The following is a 24,012-nucleotide window of genomic DNA, read 5'->3' as shown; positions in this document are numbered from 1 at the left end:
CAATTTAATTACAATTTATTCTTAGAATTTTCTATAAACGTAATAAATTAGGTTAAACTGCAACAAATGAAATGGTTTTTGATATGCCTTGGCGTTTATACACATCAATACTCGCTATGCTAAGAATGAGAACAAACATGTTGCTTATTTGACTATGGAAATCAAAATGTCAAGCGTATTATTATGAGACTGTGTTTTTGCTATGCCATTTTGCGTCAGACCGCTGGTCAGCACGTTCCCTAAAGAAAACACAAATCCGTCAAAGTCTACCGCACAATGACCCAATATCGATTCCAATCGTTATTGACTGGTAGACGATTATTTATTTGACTTGTCTTTACAGAGACTGTAGAATATAACCTAGTTTCCTTATTTTAGGAGATCTTAAACGAGAGTTTCTCAAACCGTGCGCCGCGAGATGTGGTCGTTCGTTTTAATTTTGGCCTCGGACAATTACTTTGTTTTATTTGAAAATGCGGATCCAATAGTTCACTTTAAGGGAGTTTCGTTCCTGAAATTTTGCAAACCTGAGTTTAGTGTAATAACTAATAAGTAGAGGAATCAGGTGGCACTGTGTAATAACAAATTGTATTGAATCCTTGACAAGCTTTCGCACAACGTATAACATATCCACAGGCACATGCTTGCAAAGACAGTGTGCAACTGACAAAAAAACAAACACTTAGAATTAAACAAAAACTAATAGGTAATAAAACCTAGTTACGCCTCAACGAAATTGTAAAAAAATACTTCAGTTTGGAATTCTTTAATTGATTAATTACTCATTAGTAACCACTATAGTCCCGCTATCAGGGGAGCCCGCAGAACATTTTCCAGGGGGGTAATCAGGGGCGTAACCAGAAAATCAAAAAGGGGTGGTCCTGAATTTTCAACTTAAGGAATTCTCCTATTTTTCGTCTGACGTCAATGAATAATGACGTCATAAAACGGTGACAGTATGACGTCATAGAATAGTGATTGCAAGACGTGAGACAAAAACTATTTAGAAACAGCCAAATACGTCTAGCAAAAGCGACCATGTGCGTCGTAGACAATCCTGTCAAGCGCCAGCTGCGAAATCACGGTGTACAATCGTTAACCTGCAATACTAAACAAAGAACGTTTTTCCCGGGTGTTATTAGATTAGCGCAACATCTGCGCCGAGCTGTGTGCAAAGTCAGCTAGGGTCCGGCCCGCGACGAGATTTTAAGCGGCCAGCAGACAGTTTCTGGTGTTACATGATAATGTGGCCCGCGGCCACATTCTGCCACAATCCCCCACTACTTGCTTACTACGTCAATTTATAAAGATTGTTAGTTATTTTTTGGCTCTTTGTTTTCTTGTGTTTTTAGATGCTTTGTTTTGGGTTGAAATTATATTTAGAATTTACAAAGATATTTTCCCATGGATTTGCCCAGAAACGTAAGTTTGAGAAGAAGTGTCGCGAATTTAACAAGGATTGAAGCCCAAGTACTTTTTCACTCAAATCGGCAAGAATCAGTATTTTCTTTTGAATAACAAAATCCGAATGGTGATAAACAAATGATTCCAGTTGCACATCAATGATAATGAAGAATGTTTGGATGTTAAGAGATAAATATAATTCGCTAATAAAAGCATCATCAGTAGGGCGATTATTTTTTGACCTAAAACAAGAAATTTTGACCTAAAAGTATATTTTTTTGACAAAATTATAAATATGTTGATTAGTTTAAACAACATCATTAGTGTCTTGGCGTCGTCAACAACACGTTTTTGATGTTTTACTGACTATCGGTCGACCACAAATCAGCTATTTTTTCGTGTTTATGCAAAAATTATTGAAATCCTTAGTTGATATTTTTGTCATTTCAAAAAGTGAAATAATTATAAATTGCCGAAGAAAACAAAGACGCTGGTTATTTTAGAAAATGTTGTCAAGAGAAAACTGACAGCAAATACTGTTCAATACACTTGTCCAAATCAGAAATAAACAACTGTATAATGCAAAAACGAAGCTGAGCCTAATGCGATAAACTTGGACAGGGTGGATAATTCTGGAAGCTCGCGTATACATAACACAGTTAAAATGTCGTGGAATATACCTAAAAAAAAAACTTTTTTTAATAACGTTTTAACATAACGTCAAATATAAAAAAGCTGATAATAGTTTTTTTTTTAATTTTGTTAAAGATTTATGTGCATTTTTAATTGTTTTTGACTTGAAATAATTTTGACAAATTTTTACCTAACGTGTAATTATTTATCTCATAACATCTAAACAAACAGATTTTCGGTTTATAAAGTTGTACTTAGTTTATTCTTTAAGTCGGCAAAAAAGTGTTGCCGTGTTTAACGAGTACAACGTTAGTCGCTATTATGCGACAAAATATGCAAGCTTGGACAGTACTTAATCCGGTCAGCCAAGTACTTCATTTGGCCATATCTGGCCCGCCGACCGGAGAAGTTGTCCGCCCCTGTCTTACAGTATGTTTAAAGAGCATAATTTTGCGTTAAACATCATTACTTAAAAATGGAGACTTTGAAACGCACACGACAGTCACCATTATACCTCCTTTTAAGTATCTGATGCAGTTAAACAAATGTCGATGTTACACCAACTTCGGATATTAGCGCATAGACCGAACAGCGAGGAACATACTGCGTATAACTCAACGTTTTTTACCAAGAAAAAAGAAAGAAGGTTTGACTTGCGTTGCCAATTGTCAAAACACACTTGCTAATCACTCAACCTATACAAATAACGAAAGAGAAAATCTTCCAGCGTTTACGTTTGCCAAACAAAAGACGAAAAACGGCGTTTTGCGCTCGATTTTGGTTTCGCATTAGATTAAGACGTGTGACCCAATGACTTAAAAAGCACGCCGCTTCGAACAGTTTGTTAAGCTATGACAAAAACGAACAAAAAAACTATAATCTCACTTACAAAAAGGGGGTAAGAACTCCCGCCCGCTGGATACGCTACTGGGGGCAATGGATAATGTATAATATTTTTAACTTTCATAAGTAATACATATTAGACTTATAAATAATACTAATAATCACATTTCGAAATTCCAGGGGAGGAGTTAAAAAAAACTAATAACTGAGTTGAGTCATTATGTGCCTTGTGTGTGAGTAGGTAAATAAATCGTTTTATTTATGCTGCAAACGAATTAAGAACTATTTACGTTCTGTGCTATCACTTTTAAGAGGAACACACAATAAAACCTAAAAAGCAACAATACCTAAAGCCGAAAAAATTATAAACCCATAGAATAAAGACCAATGACATAAATCTTAAATACGCCAGTACGGAATGAGATCAAAATCGTCTGAATAAGACCTATATCTGTCAAAATACGTCCTAAATTCATCGTAATATTGCCTTAAATAGGCAAAATAACACCTGAAACTGTAGGGAGAGGGTATGGGTCGATCGGGCGCTGTGTTAGGTCTGACATGGGTCGTTTTGGTGTCGACGTTCGGACGCCCTAGTTCAGTGGTTCTCAAACTTTAAAAGAAAATTACGTAACGGCCCCTCAGCAACTTTTTAAATCGCTCACGGTCCCTCAAAAATATACACAAAATAACATTTGTTTGTAATGGTATAAATGGGGCGGGTAAACTTACTTCTTTGCTTTCAGCTCGGCTATGTTAACTTCTAAAGAATAACTTTTTTGAGAAAGCAATCACAAACAGTTTTAAAACCGTGACTGACCGTATAGCCCACAGTGTCATCGCAGCAAGCTGTGAAAACGCAATTCTCATTAGCACAACGCAACACTATGACGTCACAATGGACAATTCAACTCTAAGCGTACAATAACTTTAATAAACAACTATATTCAGCTTTGTTTTGAAAAGTAAGTTGCCTGAAAATTGTATTGCACAAAAAGTTTTCTTCATCAGGAGCGTCGTGTTGATTTTTGGTTAGGTGCTTCGCGGTCCCAGAAAATTGTCTCGCGGACCCCAGTTTGAAAACCACTGCCCTAATTTGACCTGCGCCATTAGGGCGCCGCTGTTTTTGCATTGGATTTTTGGCCCTGTTTGGGGTTATTGGTGGGTAATGGGTGGGGTTAGAAAATGGATAGGGGTTAAAATTATTAGGGGAGTTAGTGATGTACTTAGGGGTGAGGTTTGAGGATAGGTAAAGTGCTGTTTAGGCCTTATTCTGGCTATTTAGGTCCTATTCTGACGGGTTTTGGATTCCAGCGTTAACGTAAAACGTTTTTAAAATTTCGGTTTCGGAAGTTGAAACATTTCAACTTTGACGCTTTTGGTTCGGAACGAGGAAATTTGCCGTTAACACTGGCAACCGTTTAAGTGTGATCTGGACAACCCTAGCGTTTTGCGACAGACGCTAACGCCAGAAGCAAACCGCATTTAGTGTGAACCAAACTTTACGTATGCTAGCTGTAAGGCAAGGAAAATGTAATTTTCCGTATAAGCTACATTGTAATAGGGGAGATGTGGGACCAGTGACTCGAGAGTTGTTTTCCTCTTTCCATTTAAAATAGTTTTTTGAGAATTTGAGACAATTAAACGATTTTTGAGGCAAAACAGTAAAGTTATGTAATCTAATAGAATTTGCATTTTGTTCTTCTAGAATCTAGAACAGGCCTTCTCAACCGTGGCCCTCGGTCCCCTTGGGGGGCCACGGGCATAACTCTCTAGCTAGGTCGTAGTTTGCAAAACCCAACTACACAAGTGTCTTTATTTATAAAATTTGCCTGTTTGACTTTTCTTGTAACGTATTGTTACTAATTTTTCTGACACGTTCTTTGATTTGCTCGCAAGTAGGTATGTTCAAAGTAAAATATTGTATCCTTTCGAGAAGTTTTACGCCTAATCGCACGTTTGCGAGTGGCAAAATTGGGGGATAAAGGTCTGTCCATTACTGTGTTGCTTTATATATAGCCATGTGTCAGCGTTTTTTCGGGCAGCCAATTACTTGACGATAACCTTCGCCTAATCTTTAAGTTTCCGTCAAATGCTGTTGGGCAAGCAACTAACTTGTAATGCCTGGTGCAGAGATTTCCCAAGTTCCTTAAAGAGTTTGCAAAAGAAAATTCCATCGTGAAACGCGCAAGGTATGCTACGGGGTTACTCAATGTCAACTTTTATGCCAATATTCAGCTAGGTCATGGGTCGGCAACCTACAGCCCTCCAATGTAATTCATCCGGCCCGCCGCCTCTTCGACAAACTAGACACTAGTCCATTTCAAATAGGCCTATTTTTTGACTTTTTGACTATGTAGACCTAAGTGCGAAAAATGTTCGCGCTTCGCGCCAATGTTCTTTCTACGTCCGGTTTGTTTACCCTTTGATGCTGTCTTTTCAAGTAGATCTGCGCTTAAAAAAAGGTTAACAAACGCTGAATAGATTAACTATTAAGGTTATTGCCTTTCCTGAAAGTAGTTTTACCACATTTTTTATAAGTAGTATAGATAACGAGGTTTGGACTCGAATTTTAATTTTCGCCAACACTTTACTTCCTCCGTAAACGTAATTAAACACATCTTTAGGTGCAAAAAAGTTCCGAGACCCGCCTGATTTACAGTTGTTCTAACATTTTAAAAACACAATTCTTAGTTAACATTTTTTGCGGCCTGCCGAGGACTTTCTGAGTTTGGTTTTTGCCCGCGACTAGAATTAGGTTGCTGCCTTGGCTTATGCACAGCGTTTTTGCCAAACAATAGTAACGCATTATTAAAATAAAAATCTAGGAATCATCTCTGCGAATGTAGCGACAAAACATTAGTCGAATACAAAAATACCCCGTCGGAGTCCAAAAACAAGCCTAGCGGCAATGACTAACTAAGTTAGTTTAATTTAAAATGACTGATTTGTTAAATAATTAGAAAGTAGGTGAACTTATTCAACTTTTCTCTTCTTACATTTTGAGTTAAATGCTGTGGTATGTTGAAGGGTAGATTAAACTTCACGTTACGTCCTTAAAATCCTATTTGACGAGGTAAATAAAAAACCTGCAGATGCAAAAACATCAAAAGTGACCGACTGGTCCCACAGCTCCCCTACAATGAGTCTATGACACTTAATTACATTTATTACATGTTTGTGTTATTTTGCAGTAGGCTAGCCTAAATAATTTCAATTTTTTATCTATGTATTTTTACTACTTTTTGTAGCCTCGTTTGCAAAATTAGGCCCTTCCCTGGTAAATAGCCTTAGGTCCACAGTACCCTTAATCCGGCCCTGGGGAGGGGAGAAAATGTGTTTTTTTGGGGATTTTGATATAAGGATAGGCCACTGCAATTATGTGCTGGCTACTAAAATTCTAGTAAGGACGAATTTACTTTTTGTAGAAAAGGGCCTGCAATCCAAAACAGTTAGACTACTAAGGTTTTAAGATTTAAAGAAATAAGCGTTTTATGCGATGCATAGTGTTGAGAAAAAAAGATCCCTGAGCGGGGCAAAATATACCCCTGATAAAAGTATAGTAGTTCGTTACTATACTCGTGTAACACAACTTTAAGCATTATTGCATGTCTTTTAATTGGCCTTTTAGTAAAGCATTATGAAACTGGAATAACATTAATCATATTGTCTTATTCAATGAAACATTCACACATATGTGTGTTAATAACGGAGATCTAGCCCTTCGAAGCTGCTTTTTGACCAACGACTACGGCTTACGTATAATTAGTACACCGACAGCCATCGCAGACTCACCGAATCTGTTGATCTATGATGCAAGCAGAGCAGACTAGAAAAACAACTAGCCTGCAGTGAGGTTCGAACTCACGACCTCCGGTCAAGCCGGGACCGTCGCTCTACCAACTGAGCTATGCAGGCTCAGAAGGGAACGAGTCGAGAAACAACCCTGCGCCAATGCTTGCTCAATCTGTTAGTACAAGCAACCACTTGTTCTCGAACGAATTCGTCCGCAAATATGAAGACAAAATCCGTGTTCAATTGCGCATATAAAAAAATGTGGTCAATTAGTTTTATATTGGCAAAATTTTAATTGAATGGAGACGTGACGCATAAGGCAAATAAATAGATTCTAATATTGCTTGTAATAACGACATTTATAGTATAATTTAACCAAAAATTGGACTGTAGAGTTACAAGTCACACGACGCAAGAAATCATACAATGTCGCTTTTGGGCTGATTATTTCCTTTGCTGAGTACATAAAAGACCTTATATTTGACTTGACAAGTAGGCCTAACGTTGTAGTTCAAGTAATTTAAAAAAAGTGATGTTCTTGACCAACCGGGTGGTATTATGGAACTAAAACAAGTTTGGGAAACGCAAAAATGCGTCTATTTGGCTTTAGTTATCAAAACGTTTTCTTGGTCGTGTATTTAATTAATAAAAGATTAACACTATATTGTTTCGACAGCTGAATGGCGGCGCCCGCAAATCACGTAAAAAGCTGCCGCGAAACACATAAAAGGAATACATTACGACTACGTTAATCTTGTTTTACAAATCGGATAAATGTTAGTCATGATACCGTACAATAGCTATATTACAAAGTTGAATAGAAAATAACTATACATATGATTTGTTAGAAACTGCATTTTGTAGGGAGTTTAGTCCACACAGGGGCTGTTGACACCAAGAAAATGTGAAATATTACAAGGCCTTAATGCCAGAAAAAATACTGCCATGCCATAATAACGCACGAAGCGCTAACAATTTTGCGTTAACATATAGTTAAAATTGGACAAAAAGTATAGCCTGAACCACGCTGAGACGATATAAAAAAGCTTAGCCACACCAACTTTGTAAATATAGTGCAAAGAATGTAGGGCTATCACGCGGCCCACAACTACATGAAAACAGTAAACTTTGAAAACTAACTTGCGGCACATTAAAAATGGCTCTGCCGCCCACAGTTTGTCGACCACCAAAAACTTTCGATATTGCAGAAGGACCTCTATATGTGTTGTCATCAAACAGCATGTGTATTGTGTTTAGAAACAGTAGATGTTGGTTCACAAAGGGTAGGAAATAAAAATAAATAAAGTTTTTTCCATAAGCATTTTTTAAATTTGGTAGTTTATCTTCATTTTGCACGTAAAAAAATAACTTAATTGCTATACGTTGCGTGTATGTTATAGTTTACTAGAGTTATTGTTCATAATCAGACAAGTTTATCCGATGACTTGGACTTTACTGGTTATTTATTCGGAAAGACCTCTTGGAATTGAATTATTTTATAATTGACTGACTAGTACTTTGGTCATTTCAAAATTGTACTGATGTTTACAATCATTCGTAAGAAATTAGTGTCGGCCCACTCTCGACATAAAAAACAATAACACCACCACCAGCTTGAGAAGCCCTAGTAAAGAGAGTAGTGCCTCATTGCAAAGACTTGGTAAAACATTTATTGTTTTCTGAAATATTTCTATAAAAACAAGTGGGTCACTATGAATCTTTAAGGGGAAACTTTGTAATATGTGGTCAATAGAATGAACAACGCAAGCAATCTGCCATCAATTTACCATTGATTTTACACCTTAGGTCAGAAAGTTACCCTCTGATTGAATCCATATGTGCAGCGCACAACAATACCACAAACTAAATCCATTAAATTAACGAAAACTCCTGATAACTGTTTAAGTTATGCACTTATATCAAGATTAGTTTTACAGTGTTTCATAATATGACAATGTATGATGTAATGATGTTTCTGATAGGTTTCACCTTAGTCTAAGATGGCTTCTACAGTATTGGTAAAACACAGTGGAATGCCAATACAAGAAATTGAATAACATTATCAACTATATTTTTGAAAGGGTTAGCCACATGGAATCATATGCTTGAAAGCAATTGGCAGAAGATGAACTGTGTTTTACTAGCATTTCAACTTTACTATACAGTTTGCTCTTTTTGGTAAAGTTAATCAAGGTTCTATCATTTGCAATTGCCTTTGAAAGTTCTCCCAAGAATATTGGAAACAACTGCTCCACTGCATGATTCTCATGAATGTATCTGTAAAAAAATAATAAAAGTATTAAATTAACACATGGAACAATTAACTATATAGTCCAAAAGGCAGTAAATGTTGACATGTCACAAAAACACAAGCTTGCTACGCCCTTGCAAACTTTTAAGTGTTTTATTACAATTGTCCAGGTTTACCATGTCCACTAAACTATATTTTTTGTCAACTTTTACTATGTGAATACAAAAAAACAAAAATTCCATCCATTTAACTAAGATTTTGTATAATTATCCAGCCAAAGGCGTATACAGGGGCTCCTGTTAAATTGGACTATAAATACTGTTATTTCGATAAATATGCAAATCTCTTTCATGTACCTAAGGAGTCACACATCTCTTAAATTAAAAGTTTTGCCAATATCAACAAAATAAATGCATTTTTTGCACTTTGAGTGATTAGATTGAATTTTAGCTGCATTTTTTTGAATATAGGTCCCCTAAATATAATTTTGGTGTGTAACCTAGACATCACAGAGTAACTTGCTTATTTTAACATTTTTTAACCTTTCAGCTATTTTACTACAAGACTTACCTATCTGCAAGTTTGATCTCAGCATTTGAAAGAACATGAAGGTCACATAACAATGATATCGTTGATTTATAAAAATCCGTAAAACTGTCATATTGTTTTATTGTCATGTTCAATTTATTCCAAAGAATGAGAATTATTATACTAAGGGTGATTTTTACAGTAATTTCTTCGTCTAAATGTTTTTGCAAAGTTGTTTGTGAAAGTAAAGTCATGAACTTGGATAAATGACCGCAGTCTTTTGATATGATTACAAAGGATAAAATACACTGTGATATGAGAAGTGTATTACTTAAATCAGAGTTATTTTTAGTAACATATTCACACAACTCCTCTACAATTTGGCTTGTAATGATAAGATCATATGCTTCAGGAATTTCAATGAAATTCATTATTGCAGGAATGCATATGCTTACTGATAGTTTCCCAGATGATTTTAAACTTTTGGAAAAGGCCTCTAGAAATGATTTCACCATGGTAATACCAATCTTTGATGCAGCAAATTTCTGAACATTCAACCAAGCACCCAAAAATCTTAAGGATGCCAACGTAAGTTCTTCATATCCCAAGGTTTCCTTGATTTGTTTCAGTAACTTAAATACACTTTCAGCAGTGTCACTTAAGGCAGGATCAAGACATTTTATATCGTTAAAAGTATAAAATGAAGGCCCATTTTCAGTTTGATCAAACTGGGCAATGTCTGAACAAACACTTTCCAGAATTCCAAAACAAGCAATTAGTATGTTCAGTTTATGTATAGATGAAATATCAGGTAACTGCTCTTTGTCAAAATACTCCTGAATGATAATAGAAATTTCAATTGAGGCAAGGCGTGGCAATATTAAATGTTGTTTTGTTATTTGGCCATTTATAACCATCCACTTTAAACCAAAATGTCTGAATAAAATTTCACAAAGAAGCAAGGTTGGCTCTCTTTCCCTAGATGTGATTCGACTTGTCAATACTTCAAATATGCTTTTTAAAATACTATAACGCCAAGGATATTCAAAATATAGATCACTACTTTGTTGTGGTAAAGTACTGAGCAGATCTGTAAGACATGATACCAAATAGAATTTTGTTCTGCTCTTGTCATTTACAATATCATCTGTAATCCTTTTAAGAACAAGTAGTACGTAGACCTTATTTTTTTCATTCCAAAGCTCAGTTGGATTGTGACAAAACAATCTTAGTAGTATTACATATGCTAAGCTTCTTGCATCATTGTTGTTAGTGTTAGCATAGTAATTGCAAAGGATTTTAACACCAAAGTTGTTTAAAATTCTAGAACAGCCTTGCTCATTACCAGTTACAGAATTCAATATTTGTAGACATTCGTATAAGGTTTGGCTTTCACTCTGCTTAAAGGAAAGTTTTTCAAAAATATTTAACAAATAAGGAACTACTTCTATAATTTCAGGACTTTCTGAAAGCTCTTTATCAGTTGCAAAAGCGGAAAATATTGAAACCCCAAGGTTTATCAACATGGCAGCATTTTCATCACTGCCTTCTTGCAAAGAAATAAGGCGAAGTGGAAATGAAAATCCAATGGCTTTATATAGTTCGGACCTTTGTTGTTCTGAACAAGTTTCTGCTTTGAGCAGTTTGGCTACCACAAGTAAAGCTGCACATTTTTCACTGTCATTTTCCGCTTTGTGAATTAATTGAAGTACAGAGTTAAGTGCCACATGGCCCAATTCCGCCATACTCAAGTCTGAAAACAAACAAGTATATATAGTTTCATAATCTAATTGTTCACTATAAATAAACTGTATTGTGTGCACATAAAACATTGACTCTTGAAACACAACCTAAATCACCATTGAATTAGGTTATTTGAGAAGCTCAAGTAGTTCCTACTCTCCTAATCACCATCTATTGCATTGGTTCTCAACCTTTTTTAGCTTTATGCAACCTAAAAGCAAGTAATGGAAACTTCAATTCAATTAGCAATTTTCTGCTGTCATTTTGATATCATACGTGGTATACGAAAGTTTTCACATTCAACTGGTCTTAAAGTTTAAGACTTAAACGAGTTGTAGCCTAACTCTATGTTACGTCTCAACTCAATGCTGCAAATTAGGGAACTGGCGAAGTTCTTAATTTGGTGGACAAGCAATCAACATCTTGCATTTTGCAATTGAGCTATAAAATTGGGCGCTCTTTCACTATTGTACGTGAAAAGTTATGCAAAAAAAAATAATAATAATACCGCATACCATAACGCATATTGTTTGGGTTAGGGTGCGGGTTAGCGTTTGGGTGAGGGTGGGTCAAGTAATATTATGTTTATTATTAATAATAACTTCACCCACCCTCAACCAAACGCTAACCCGCACCCTAACCCAAACAATATGCGTTGTGGTAAGCGGCATTTGAAGAAAATTTTTTTTTATTAATTTTTACGTACAATAGTGAAAGAGCGCCTAAAATTGTAATACGTTTGGCGGACCGGCGGTTGAGAACCATTGATCTTATGCACTACTTTTGTATTTTTATATTAGACTAGACTAGCCGCTAGGGTTTTGAAGATGTAAGATTTTATGGCCTTTTTCTATTACAAACGACTTCTGAGAAAATTAAACCAAAAAAATGATTCTGTGCTTAAGCGCACTTCACTCCAAGTTAGTAAAAAAAACACTTAACTGTGGGAATCCCCTACTGTAAAACACATAATCGCACACGTTTTAGCATTCAAAGCTGAAAAACTATTTCTGATTAAGACTTAAAACCAGGGAGTCGAACCGTTTGACTTTTCCGGTTCAGGTTCGGTTCGGGTTCAAGGATTTTTTTGGAATCCGGTTTCGGTTCGGAGTAATTTAAAAGTTCCGGTTCAGCTCCGGTTTGAACATCGTTATTTCAAAACCGGTTCATAAAGTTCCGGTTCAGATACAATATAATTTGCGTTAAATCTCAAAATGTGGGTCGATAAATGTAGAGAATTATCTTTGAATAGTAAGTCATTTAATCTAAGTTACGTGACTTATTAAAAAAACAGCAACTCAATATTGAAATATCTAAAAAATAAAAAATGAACGATTTTTTTATTCAATATTCATATTTTTTTCATAAAATTTCGAACATTGCGTAACTTGAGTCGGTAAAATAGAAGTTGTGACGTCATGCTGGAGCGAACCGCTTTTGTTTACAGGTTCGGGTTCAGTTAAGGTACATTTAAATTATTCGATTCAGTTCCGGTTCGGCTCCTTAAAATCTTATAAAAACCGGTTCAGGTTCGGAAAAAATTGACCCAAAACCAGTTCATAAAGTTCCGGTTCGACTCCCTGCTTAAAACAAAATCTAATAGAAAACGAAAGTAAGATAAAGCTCTCATCACAAAATGTTTTTTTTTTTTTTTTTTTTTTTTTTTTTTTTTTTTTCAAATTAGTGCATTGTCCAAGACCTCAAAGTCTAAAAGTCGGACTTTTTGATCCTTTGAATGCACTGATTGTCGTAGAACTGCACTGATTTCTGACGAATGCACTAATTTGCATTAACAAATGTGCATAAGAAGATTAAGTTTAACAATACTTGACCCAACCAAACCCAAACGCTAACCAGCGCCCTAACCCAAATAATGTGCGATAATTTAATAATTATAACGCGAGTTTGGGCTTTTTTCCCCAGAATTGGAAGAATTATTAAAATAACGCACATTATTTGGGTTAGCATTCGGGTTAGCGTTAGGGTTTAGGTGGGTCAAGTGTTATTAATCCTATCTCATACTTTTTGTTATCTTTTCTGAACTTTTAATGAATATTTTTAATTTATCTACGCCGGGAGTATACCTAAAGGTCCAAATCAGTGCATTGCCAGGACCTCAAGGTCTAAAAGTCTAGACTTTTCTGCCATTGGATGCCCTGATTGTCGTAGACCTTTTTGCTTAGAAATGCACTGATTTCTAACGGATCGGGTGAAGGCTCACTGTGACGTCACAGCTTAACTATGGCAGAACCGAGTTCGTTAAATGGGTTAAACGAACTGCTAAACTAGTATGCAAATGAGTTTGGTACTGGTACTGACACTATGAGATTGAGATAGTACATTCAGTTGTAGAGGCAGTGTCAGTACCAGGAGGACACTAAATATAGTACCAGTACCAGTACCGAGTAGAAAGGCAATATAATATGCAAATAAGGTAAGTTAGGAGTCAGTATGAAGTTGAGGTCAACGAAGAAACTAGCAACAGGTGGAATAACGATACCAGGGCATCCACATTGCGGACCATTGAACGAAATAGGAGAAGAGACTACTGGAGCATTGGATGAGGCCTGCAAACAACACGACAAAGAGTACGAAAGATTGGGTCAGCAAGCATACTGGAAATTTAATACTGCGGACAGTGATCTATTGCGAAATAGCGCTAATATTCCTGGCATTAGTGGGCATATCGTACGTGGGGTATTTAAAGCTAAACAAGCACTACTACCTCACATGCCCCCTGCAAAAAAGGCAAAGAAGGACAAGAACTGGCCACAGATTCAGCGATATAACAGCACAAGAACTACAACTACTACAGCTGCAACCCCCGCCAGCATACCAGGAAACAGCCCTATGAATGAGGCCATGGAGGATCTATCCATCGATAGCCAGTCTGAATACGAAGGGGAACAATCGGCGAAGCGCGCAAGACTGTCGTCGGCTACTACAGGAGGATCTGGGGCTGGGGCGAGAGGAGGACCAACAGTACCAGTACCAAGGATGCACCCAGTGCCACAAACAGTCAAATTCAAGGCAATGGCAAAGGGAACATGGTGGTTCTATCAAAAGTGGGCATCAGACGCAAGGGGAACATTCAAGGCGTGGAAAACATGGGTGGATGGAAACACTACAGAAACACTTATGTTGCCTGGTGCGGCAGCGACGATGATAGTCCATAGTGCTGTAATCAGTCGACAAATGAACGCGAAGGTAGACAAAGGAAACAACATCGGAAGAAGATGGAGAGTATACGGCCTAAATGGCTACTCAGACGCAATAAACATGGCAGGAGTAAAATCGCTAGCACCAAAGTTCACCATGATGAAGTTCTCAAACTGGAAGTTAAACTTATGGCCAGCAACAGCATTGAACGATCACGACGACAACGCACGAAATATGCCAATCATACTGACGGACGTGGCAACACAACGCCATGGATTCCACAAAAGCCTAGAGTTCGACTACGGATTCCAAAACAACTCGGGACAATTCTCAGAATTTCCAGTGGAGGAATACAACAACTGTCAACGATACCAACTGGGAGAGAGCGTCACAACAATACCACTAGAATTCCTGCAGGCGGATACACACACCATATGCAGCGACGCAACACACTCAACAAACAAAACAGTGACGCACTACTTCGAAACACCGTGGTGGGAGGTAGCAACAGCACAACCGCCAGCATGCAGAGCACTCGTCACTCAAATGCATGTATACGACCAGTCGATCAAGAAGAACCTAAGAGCAGCGACGTACTTACCAACGACATCGGGATACTCAGATACTCAGACAAAACGGCAACTTCATATGTATCCCCTATACAATGGAACTGGACATTATCTTTGGAGACCCGTACTAGTACCGCTGTGGTACTAAATAAAGTGTCAGTACCAGTGTCAATTTGTGTGTATATATGTTCGTTGAAACTAATAAATATTCATTATGAGAAAATGTACCCGAGTATTGTAGTTATCAGAAATATAGCAGCTAATTATACCAAACCTAACCCGCTTGATACTGTGTTTCAGAAAACCTGTAGAACAAATAGGTCAGTCGACGACTTGATTAAATTATATCAAAATGAATATGAACGGAGTGGAAGAGACGGGCATGAATTTCAGAGGCCGCAAATAGGCCTTCACAACGGTCAATGGAAAAGCGGGGATTACCCAAACAGACCGGTACACCAACTATATCGGGCCGACGGAAAGGGCAACTCAAACTGCCCACACCGTCATGGGTTGTTCACCATGAAGAGTCCGGGGGAGGGACGCCAATCAGCCGCGTGGCGGAAGAAGAGTGTGACAGAAGAACTAGCCAAACTAGGTTTTTCTACAACCTATGTGGCAGCGGTCAAAGACCAGGCGGCGTGGGTGAGCTACATCTACAAGGGGGCCGTCGAGACCGACATATACCAACAGAAGCCCGCGAGATGATGAAGAAGGGCAACGCGGCAGCAAAGGGGCAATGGCAAAAGATCGCCGAAGACGTGGCGAAAGAATTCGACACAAAACCAAGTATGAACGTCTACAAAGAGCGCCTCTTCGCCGAAGACTTTTCATTTCCAGAACTTCTGGCGAAGAGGGCGTACCAACAAGTCAAATTTGGCAAGAGCAAGAACAAGCTAAAGAAAGCTTTAAAGAAGATGACAAAGCATGAATTAGCAAAATGGACTGTAGCAGAAGCAAAGAAGGCAATAACTGATATCATTCAACAAGCCAAAAACATAGAGTTCAACAAAGAAGCGTTATCAACAGACGAACTTCTACTGGTAATGATTCAAGCAGGACTAGAGGCAAGAAGCGAGGCGGGGGGGATCCAGTATTCGCCCCACATCATGCTACATGGAGAGGCCGGCAAAGGCAAAACTCTGTTGGGGAAATTCTTTTTCCCAACAGAAGATGCATCCATCATGACTAATGACAGTCAAGGGGTAGGACAGATGGCATTAAGATTCCGCCATAAAGTCCTCAAGATCGACGACGCGGGATCTGCCTTCTTCAATAATGATGCCCTGTTGGCCGCCATAAAATTTATGCACCACAACGCGTGGAGCGCGAAGACACACGGCGACCGGCAGGACAACGAGGCAACCTGCGCCTTTATTACAACCAATGCCACCAATCCTATAACAAAGATCGCAGGACTAGAAGACAAAGCACCAATGCAACGCCGATTCGTCACAGCTGAGTGGACCAAAGATAGCAAAACACCGGAACTAGGAACACAAAAAAGAATTACAAGTGACCTAACAGACGAAGTACTCATGGAACTAACAACGGACATCGTAACCAAATTAGAAAACCAAAGAATGGGAGTAACCCCAGCCCTCATACCAATTGCGGAATACGTCAGAAACGCCGCACATCTACTACAAGAAGAAGATTCAGACGAAGAATCAACACACTGCAGCCAAGCCAGTAAAAGGTCTTGTCCAAGCAGTCAAGATGAGGCTACTCCCGAGAAGAAATCACGTGATGAGCCAAGTGTAGATGCCACGGGCTTCTCGGGAGTAGATCTTAGGAAATGTGAGCACCAAGGGATGGATGCGCAATGTCTTTGCCATCTATCCCAAGAAGACTACCAATTAGACAACAGTCCAACAAAAGAAGACTTCGAATTCGTAAATTCATTGGAAGAAGCTATTGTATACCTTCTTGCCATATTCAACATTTTATCAATGGAAGCTTAATAAATCTAACACTCCTTACAAAAATATATCCCAAACTCTTACTAAGACAATGACCGCAACAGTATAATAAAAAAATAACAAAAAACTTCGGACACAATGGTCTACTGATATGAATAAAATAACAAGAAATATTAATTGTATGGTTTGATCAGTGTAGATTTATTCATGCATTGTTCAACAAGTATCTTCCAAAAAATAAGTATCTTCCAAAAATCTAAATTAAAAGTTCTGTGTTGATGAAAATTTGTTTTGGGCTTTCCATGATCAGACCCCACTTCAAGTTGCTTGTAGGCCGACTGAAAACTGCAAGTTTCTTGAAGATACAGACACGGTATAAAGTTCCGGGTCTTGTTTTTGCCCCAAAAGAAAAATTTTGTTTAGTTAGGGATTGTGTGTTTTAAATACGGTCGCGTCAACTAGAACCAATTCGTACAGAATAACTGATATACCCAAATCAAATATGATGCGTTATTTTTAAAACGCTGGGCGAAAATTCTATCCTCCTGGTCGTTTTAATCATTAAAAAATCGTTTTTAAACACGCAACTTTAAATTAAAATTTATAGTCGAGATCAAAACTTTGCAATGAAAAAGAGCAAGTCTATCATATACAGAAATAAATGTGTAAATATATTACAAACCTTGTAACATTTTATTATGTGCCGAAGAAAAACACATCAAAATGAACAAGGTAATTGCACCATGAAAAGAAGTAACTACGTGTGACGTGCGTAAGGTTTGACAAACAAACTGTTCTTCCGTTGCCAAGACAGTTTTACACGAAAAGGTGAATTGGAGTGGGAAGACCGCTCATATAACGTTCCGTAATCAATGACTTACGAAAATTACACAATATAATCCTTTATTCGCAAACACAGAAGTACACCAAAGAAAATACCAGTGCCGTGATTTTTTTTGTAACATTTCGTTCCATTGAATTTGTTTAAATATGTTTTCGTTTAGCAATACACCACTGTGTACCACAACCGAAAGTTTACAGATACAAGTGCACAATCACAAATCAACAGCAATCAGAGGAGGCATTGCAAAAATATTCAAAAAATATATTTTATATTAAAAAAAAATATATTTTTTTTAAGGATTACATCAGTTTATCGAGAGAAGTCTAAAGCCAGGTGCGAATTTTACGCTGCGATATAAATAAACGTAGATCAACTTACTGTACCATGGTTTTAGGAAATATAATCCAAACCAAAACAAACAAGCAAACGTAGAAGACTAAAATCTAAGCAACTCTGAATTACTATCATAATGGGTTAAGATTTCAATTACTATCCTAAATGGATAAGATTTTTGGCGATGGGTGACTAAAAAAACAATTACCTAAAAAGAGATTGTTATGAAAATGTATGACCTTACACACTGGTTGAGTCAAATACAAAATTTGTTGCTTCAAACCAAAATGCTGTTATATAACTAATTAAATCAAATGGTATAACTTAAATTGATAAAAACATTTAACGTTTTTTTATTCAACATAGCATAGCGGACTTGGTGGTGAAAGAACTGGCGACACTTATTTGTAAAGTGACTTAATGTTATTAAAGTCTATATTTATTTTTTCTTCTAAAAAATTTATTTTGCTAATATGCAGGCCATAATTCAAATTTTAACAAGCAGTGAAATTATTGGGAAAGAAAGAAAGTATAATCAACTGGTCAACATTGCAAAAAAGCCCTTAATAAGAAGTGTACAAAACACGGGCAACAAATATATATTTGAAATGTTGGTATAAGTTTATCATGAAATGTGATGATTATTTGATAAGAAATAAAACTTCAGCAGAAAAGTAGCGGCTAATTGTGGCATGGTAAACCATCGCCTTGTTTTTCTACAAATAACTAATAAGCTATTTGTTATTTAGTTAGATACAATATTTAAGCATGCTATAAATAAATAGCTATTTTTGGACATTGGGTATAGAATAACAAAAAGTTTAGTGTATTACCAACAGTAATGGTTGCAGGGTGCACCACTGCACCATGGTAACACATAAAACTTTATATTTCACCTGCCTTCTTGGCCAGTTGAAGTAAAAATAATGACTAGTACGAAAAAGAAGAATTAATTGTGAAGGAATTGTTTTAATGTACAAAACATTAATGCTTTATATTAATGGAAAGACATACTACTTAAGTTTAAACTGATTTTAAATTACACCAATCTGGCATTAATATTTAAACAAATAAATAGCAAAAATAACAGAATAAAATCTGGTCCATTCTATTTAAGATCAAACTCTCCAATCATGCCATTCTATTTAAGATCAAACTCTCCAATAATAAAAAATATAGTTTTGGAAACTAAATGAATTTGATTGCTGTACCAAAAATGATTTAGAAAAATTATATTGATAATTTGTTTAGAAGACACACTTCAGTTCGTAATAAATCTAAACTATAATGTGATGGTAATGTATATGAATTTCACGGATTTTAATTTGGCAATTCAGTATGGATGAAAAGTCTGAGGCGTTCAACATATTGTCCATAGAGCTCAATGTCATTGTGTCCAGCACCTGAAAAATTTTAAACATCATTACAAATTTGTACAAATATCAATGCTTATATTTTTTTGCAAAGGTTTGAAAAATAACATGTGGACTTGGAATTTTGTAATATATTTAAAAAAAATACATCTTGCTATAAATATCATAAAATTTTTTTGTGTTAGTGACATAATATTTTGAGGTACCACAGGTAAATCCAACACATCATTTTAAAAACGATTTTTTTTATATCATTGTTAAAACTGTGTCAATAAAATATATAACAAACATTACACCAAGAGCGTGGTTCATTTGTTGGTAAAAATTTTCAAAAATGAATTGTTTTTATTTTTAAACTGTAAAATGTGTTAACAAGTGAAAATAAATTATCTTTATGAAACACTAAAAAAAATAAAATTTTACACGCAGGCAATATTCAGTTCTCTGAAATAGCTTTTCTGTCAGGTATAGTAATGAGATAAATAGTTTATAAATTAGTTTAACATTATGCAACTATACTAAATGTCTAATAGAACTGTTTTTTGTCCTGTTGGACTATTGCATGGGGGACCCTATTGCGTCCGAATTTAGAAGGAATGCGAACAAAAAGTATATTTTAGCGCATATTTTTCTTAAGGACTGTAATTTTACCTTCAATCCACAAGGGTTCAACAGCTCTTGGACAATGCTCATAAATTGCAAGACCGTGGGAAAAGTCAATTACTTCATCTTCTGTTCCATGTATAACCAACACAGGTGAGGTAACTTTTGGAATTTTTTCAATGCTGCACACAAAAAAAAAAAAATGGTCAGAAGCCTTTCGGTAACAGACAAACACTTTAAATTGAAACAAATTTCAAGTTACAATAAAAATGGTCATGTTTGTCCAAAATGCTAAATACTGAAAGCATTTAATATTAGCATTGAGCCTTCTTGTTCTGTGCACATTTTATTAAACTGCTGTGCAATGTTTGATATTGCAACATGCATCTCACGTTCAATGTCAATCTTATTTAGTTACTCCGACTTTACCTAATAATGATACTGCAGAAAAAGTATGATGTTGCAAATGGCACAAGAACACATGGAGTTTTACAGCTACACATGACAAACAGATCAAGCCTTAACCCCAAATTAAAGAGTACGTTAGGGTTGTGTATGTTTTTCACAGTGAGGCCTAAAGAAAGATCAATGACTTTTTCAGCCTCCTGAAATATATACTCCTCAGGGGCATGCACATTCTTACCAAAATATGCAAAGCACAATCTGCTGTTCTGCAAAAACTTATTTGCTTTGCATAATGGAACTAAGGAGTGCATCTGATTTTATCTGAATAAACTTATGATTGTGACAATGGCATAGTTGTAAGGTTATATTACTTAATGAGAAGAAAAAAAATATATACATATTTGTTGTTTACAGAATCATGGGTAAAATAACTAATACAGTAGTAGGTGTGTGTGGGTGACTGGGTGTGTTGGTCGTTTGTCAATTTCTGCTTGAATACCAAAGTTATGCTCCTCAAAACAAACACAAATACCACACTTAAATAGGTAAAAAAGAGTGAACTTTGTAATTGCTTGTTATAATAAGAGTACATATACTGAATGTAACTTTGTCTTCATTGGATTTATTTTAGAGTTCGACCAGTTTTATAGTTACAAAAGTGTCCCCCCATGTTGAATAAAGGTTAAAAAACATTGCAATAGACAAAAACACAACATTTTATATACAAGAGAGGACAAGTGTTAAAATTCAACAACTTTTGCTTTTACTTTTTGCTGTTACCCCTTGCAAAGTTATCATGGTAACCCACACCTCCCTGTTTGGGATCTGCTGATATAACCCTTAATCTGTAAAAGTTTGTTATTACAAAAAACAGAAAATAGCTTAGGATTAGAGATCGGCCAGTATTATTTTTTGGACCGATACCCGATACCGAATTTTTTTACATACCTGGGAAATCTTCAAAACTTGATCTAATTGAAAATAAAATCCAAATAACGTTTTAATTTATAATACCTTAATTATTAAAAATCATAAAACTTTTATTTTGTATATTACCTTGGCATGATGCTAAAACCCAAATTATTTTCATCCAAAAATGGGTAAGTTTTGTGCTGTACAGGAAAAATTAGGTCATATTTTCGTACCAAAATATCGGCCCAAATTTACCGATACCTATATATCGGTAGAAGCCAAATATCTGCCGATATTATCGGTAAATCTATATATCGGTCTATCTTTACTTATGATGTTACAAATGTATATAAAAGTATTTACCTTGGAAAAACATCAAAAAACCAAGTTCGTTTAGTGTTTGGAAAAGCTACTCTCATCCCAGATAAAAGGGGGGAGTGAAGTATAACTGCCCCACACTCATACTTCTTTGCAAGGTCAATTGTTGGCACTGTACCAATACTTTGACCATACAGAACAATGTTTTCTGGACTTACTCCATACCTAAAATGTAATAAATTTTAAAAACATAAAATATAATATATTTTTTGACCCTCTGTTTCCCCCAATGTTCTAAGATTTATTGTACCTCTGTTCATGAGCTGATTAAGTTGGAAGCAATTGGATGTGAATTACATTTTAATAAATTTTGTTCATTTTACAGCCTAAATCTAACATCAAAACTAACTAGTATGTCAAAGTATATATATATATATATATTATGATAATACAAAGACCGACGTGTGACAAAGGCGAACATAGCTAGCACGGGATGACCCTAATGTAAATAATTTAAAACAAGGATTGCACTTTATTGTTTTATTGTTTTACATTCCAACCACACTATTTTTTATTTAACTGATTGCAGTCAAAAAGCTCATGATTTTATACTAGATTTTTTTGTTATGTAGATAGTATACCTTTGTCTAAGAGCTTGAAAGGCTCCCTCTATGTCAGCATAAATGTTTTTTTCAGTTGGCTTTCCACCACTCGCTCCATATCCAGAATAATCATAGGAGAATATATTGACACCAAGGCGTGCAGCTAGCCCAACATAGAAAGAGCTCATTTGGCCAAGGTCAACTGCATTCCCATGTGAAAACAGAAGTGTGTACTTGCTGTTTTGATGGTTAGCAGTGCTTTTTACATGCATACAAGCCACCCTGTTTCCTCTTGCAGTGTTAATTAAAAATACCTGAAAACAAACAAAATATTTGTTTGGGTTGTACAAACACATAACTACATAAAAAAGTATATTTTTATATATACGAACAACAAAGAGCCCATAGTAGTTTTATTTTAGCTTAGTTGTGTACTAAAAAGTGTCCAAAGTTTTTTCAAACTATATAAGAATACAGTTAGGTGAATTCCCATAATTCTTACGACATCAAAAAAGGCAGAGGCAGTGTCTGAATGGTCTTCAAATAACAAGCAGTGGTATGTAAGGTCTGCTACGGACCTTTACGTTAAAAACCAAATGAAAATGAAGACCGGAAAAAGGTCTAAAGTTCCACATAGCCAATTTGGCACTTCTACATTTGATAGCTTTTTACGCTTTGTTCAATGATGTTTGGATAATGCGCAAAATTTTAGGCCCCTGCCATTTTCTAAAAGTTAAATTTTGCAAATTGCAAACAAGCTTTTACAATAAAATAATTTTAAAGGTATTTTAATTCGCAATTAAATTAAACAAAATAAAGTTGTCTCTTATTTCTTTTTTCGCTAACAGACAGATCACAGACAAACTTTTTCTATATATTTTTTTTTGTCTTTGTTTGGGCTTTATGTTTCGGCTTCAAAGTTGTAAATTACAAAATGACATTACAAAAGGCAAAAAGTTAATAATCATGTCAATCTTTTTCTAACAGTACAAACTTAAACACGGTAGAAATATGCTAAAAACTAATTTAAAGAACAGACAAAATTATTATATGACAAAAAAACTTTAAACATACTTCCAAATTTTGTTGATCTCTATCAGAATACTGCCATTCTGCATGCTCAGTCAAATGCAAAACATATTTGTTTCCTGTTTCATCAGGTATGATGGTGTAGGTTGGATCAGGAGGTATAAACGCAAGTTTTGCTGCAATATGTCCTGGGCAGGGAGGGCAACAAAACAAGCGACAAATGTCGCGGAATGTTAAATTGCTCATTCCACCCCTATTAACCGTACTTTCTTCAGAACATCAGCATTAACAACATTGGAAACAAAATATTATACAAAAACAAAACTAAAGCTGGAGATGTAAATAGAAGGTTTTTTAGGAGTTAATATACGCTTTATTACATTTATGTTATACCATTACTTTATTGGTTAATTGACGTTTTGTATAGGTTTTGTGTTTGTTTGCAGCGGAAATATGACTAGTTAAATCTAATTTATTTAAAAAGTGTGTAATTCAACCTGAAATATTGGGAGTTTTTATATGCAAATCATGAAGCAGTGGCCTACTGGGCTAAAAAAGGTATCTAAATTGGGACAATCATATCATGCTTAAGTTAAAAAAATTTGGAAAAAAGGTGTCCCAATTATTTATATATATACCTAGAGAACAAATAATGAAATAATATTTGAAAATTAAAATATTGTGAGCCACATTAAAAACTTAGTCAAACATATTAAACAGTCAACCAGTAGAACAAAAGACACTTG

General features: G+C 35.8%; 2 protein-coding genes and 1 non-coding gene across 3 annotated transcripts; all 3 read right to left on the bottom strand.

The window, feature by feature from the left end:
* Positions 1-6,723: 6,723 nt before the first annotated feature.
* Trnaa-ggc (transfer RNA alanine (anticodon GGC)) lies at positions 6,724-6,798 on the bottom strand. Its single transcript has one exon. It is a non-coding gene; the product is annotated as a tRNA-Ala (tRNA).
* Positions 6,799-6,965: 167 nt separating this feature from the next.
* On the bottom strand, positions 6,966-11,210 carry LOC146160299 (neurochondrin-like). Its single transcript, XM_083384346.1, has 2 exons — positions 9,497-11,210; positions 6,966-8,952 (listed from the first exon to the last, which is right to left on the bottom strand). Exons 1-2 carry the CDS (start codon positions 11,197-11,199, stop codon positions 8,742-8,744), a joined length of 1,914 nt encoding a protein of 637 aa, XP_083240472.1. The 5' UTR covers positions 11,200-11,210; the 3' UTR covers positions 6,966-8,741.
* Positions 11,211-17,521: 6,311 nt separating this feature from the next.
* Positions 17,522-23,592, bottom strand: LOC146160298 (alpha/beta hydrolase domain-containing protein 17B-like). The gene is made up of 5 exons (XM_083383984.1): positions 23,312-23,592; positions 22,277-22,551; positions 21,681-21,860; positions 20,049-20,182; positions 17,522-19,427 (listed from the first exon to the last, which is right to left on the bottom strand). Exons 1-5 carry the CDS (start codon positions 23,510-23,512, stop codon positions 19,345-19,347), a joined length of 873 nt encoding a protein of 290 aa, XP_083240110.1. The 5' UTR covers positions 23,513-23,592; the 3' UTR covers positions 17,522-19,344.
* Between the last annotated feature and the right edge of the window lie 420 nt (positions 23,593-24,012).

Source organism: Ascidiella aspersa, chromosome 3, assembly GCF_963924565.1.
Source record: "Ascidiella aspersa chromosome 3, kaAscAspe10.2, whole genome shotgun sequence".
In the NCBI taxonomy this organism is placed as follows: Eukaryota; Metazoa; Chordata; class Ascidiacea; order Phlebobranchia; family Ascidiidae; genus Ascidiella; species Ascidiella aspersa.
This window is presented reverse-complemented; position numbering and strand designations above follow the sequence as displayed.

Coding starts and splice junctions, on each gene's coding strand:
- LOC146160299 (XM_083384346.1), bottom strand. CDS start 11,199: ATGGCGGAATTGGGCCATGTGGCACTTAACTCTGTACTTCAATTAATT. Junction 8,953..9,496: donor GAGATCAAACTTGCAGATAG/GTAAGTCTTGTA, acceptor ATTTTTTTACAG/ATACATTCATGAGAATCATG.
- LOC146160298 (XM_083383984.1), bottom strand. CDS start 23,512: ATGAGCAATTTAACATTCCGCGACATTTGTCGCTTGTTTTGTTGCCCT. Junction 22,552..23,311: donor GAGATCAACAAAATTTGGAA/GTATGTTTAAAG, acceptor GTTTGTTTTCAG/GTATTTTTAATTAACACTGC. Junction 20,183..21,680: donor TTTTTTGATGTTTTTCCAAG/GTAAATACTTTT, acceptor TTTTGTGTGCAG/CATTGAAAAAATTCCAAAAG.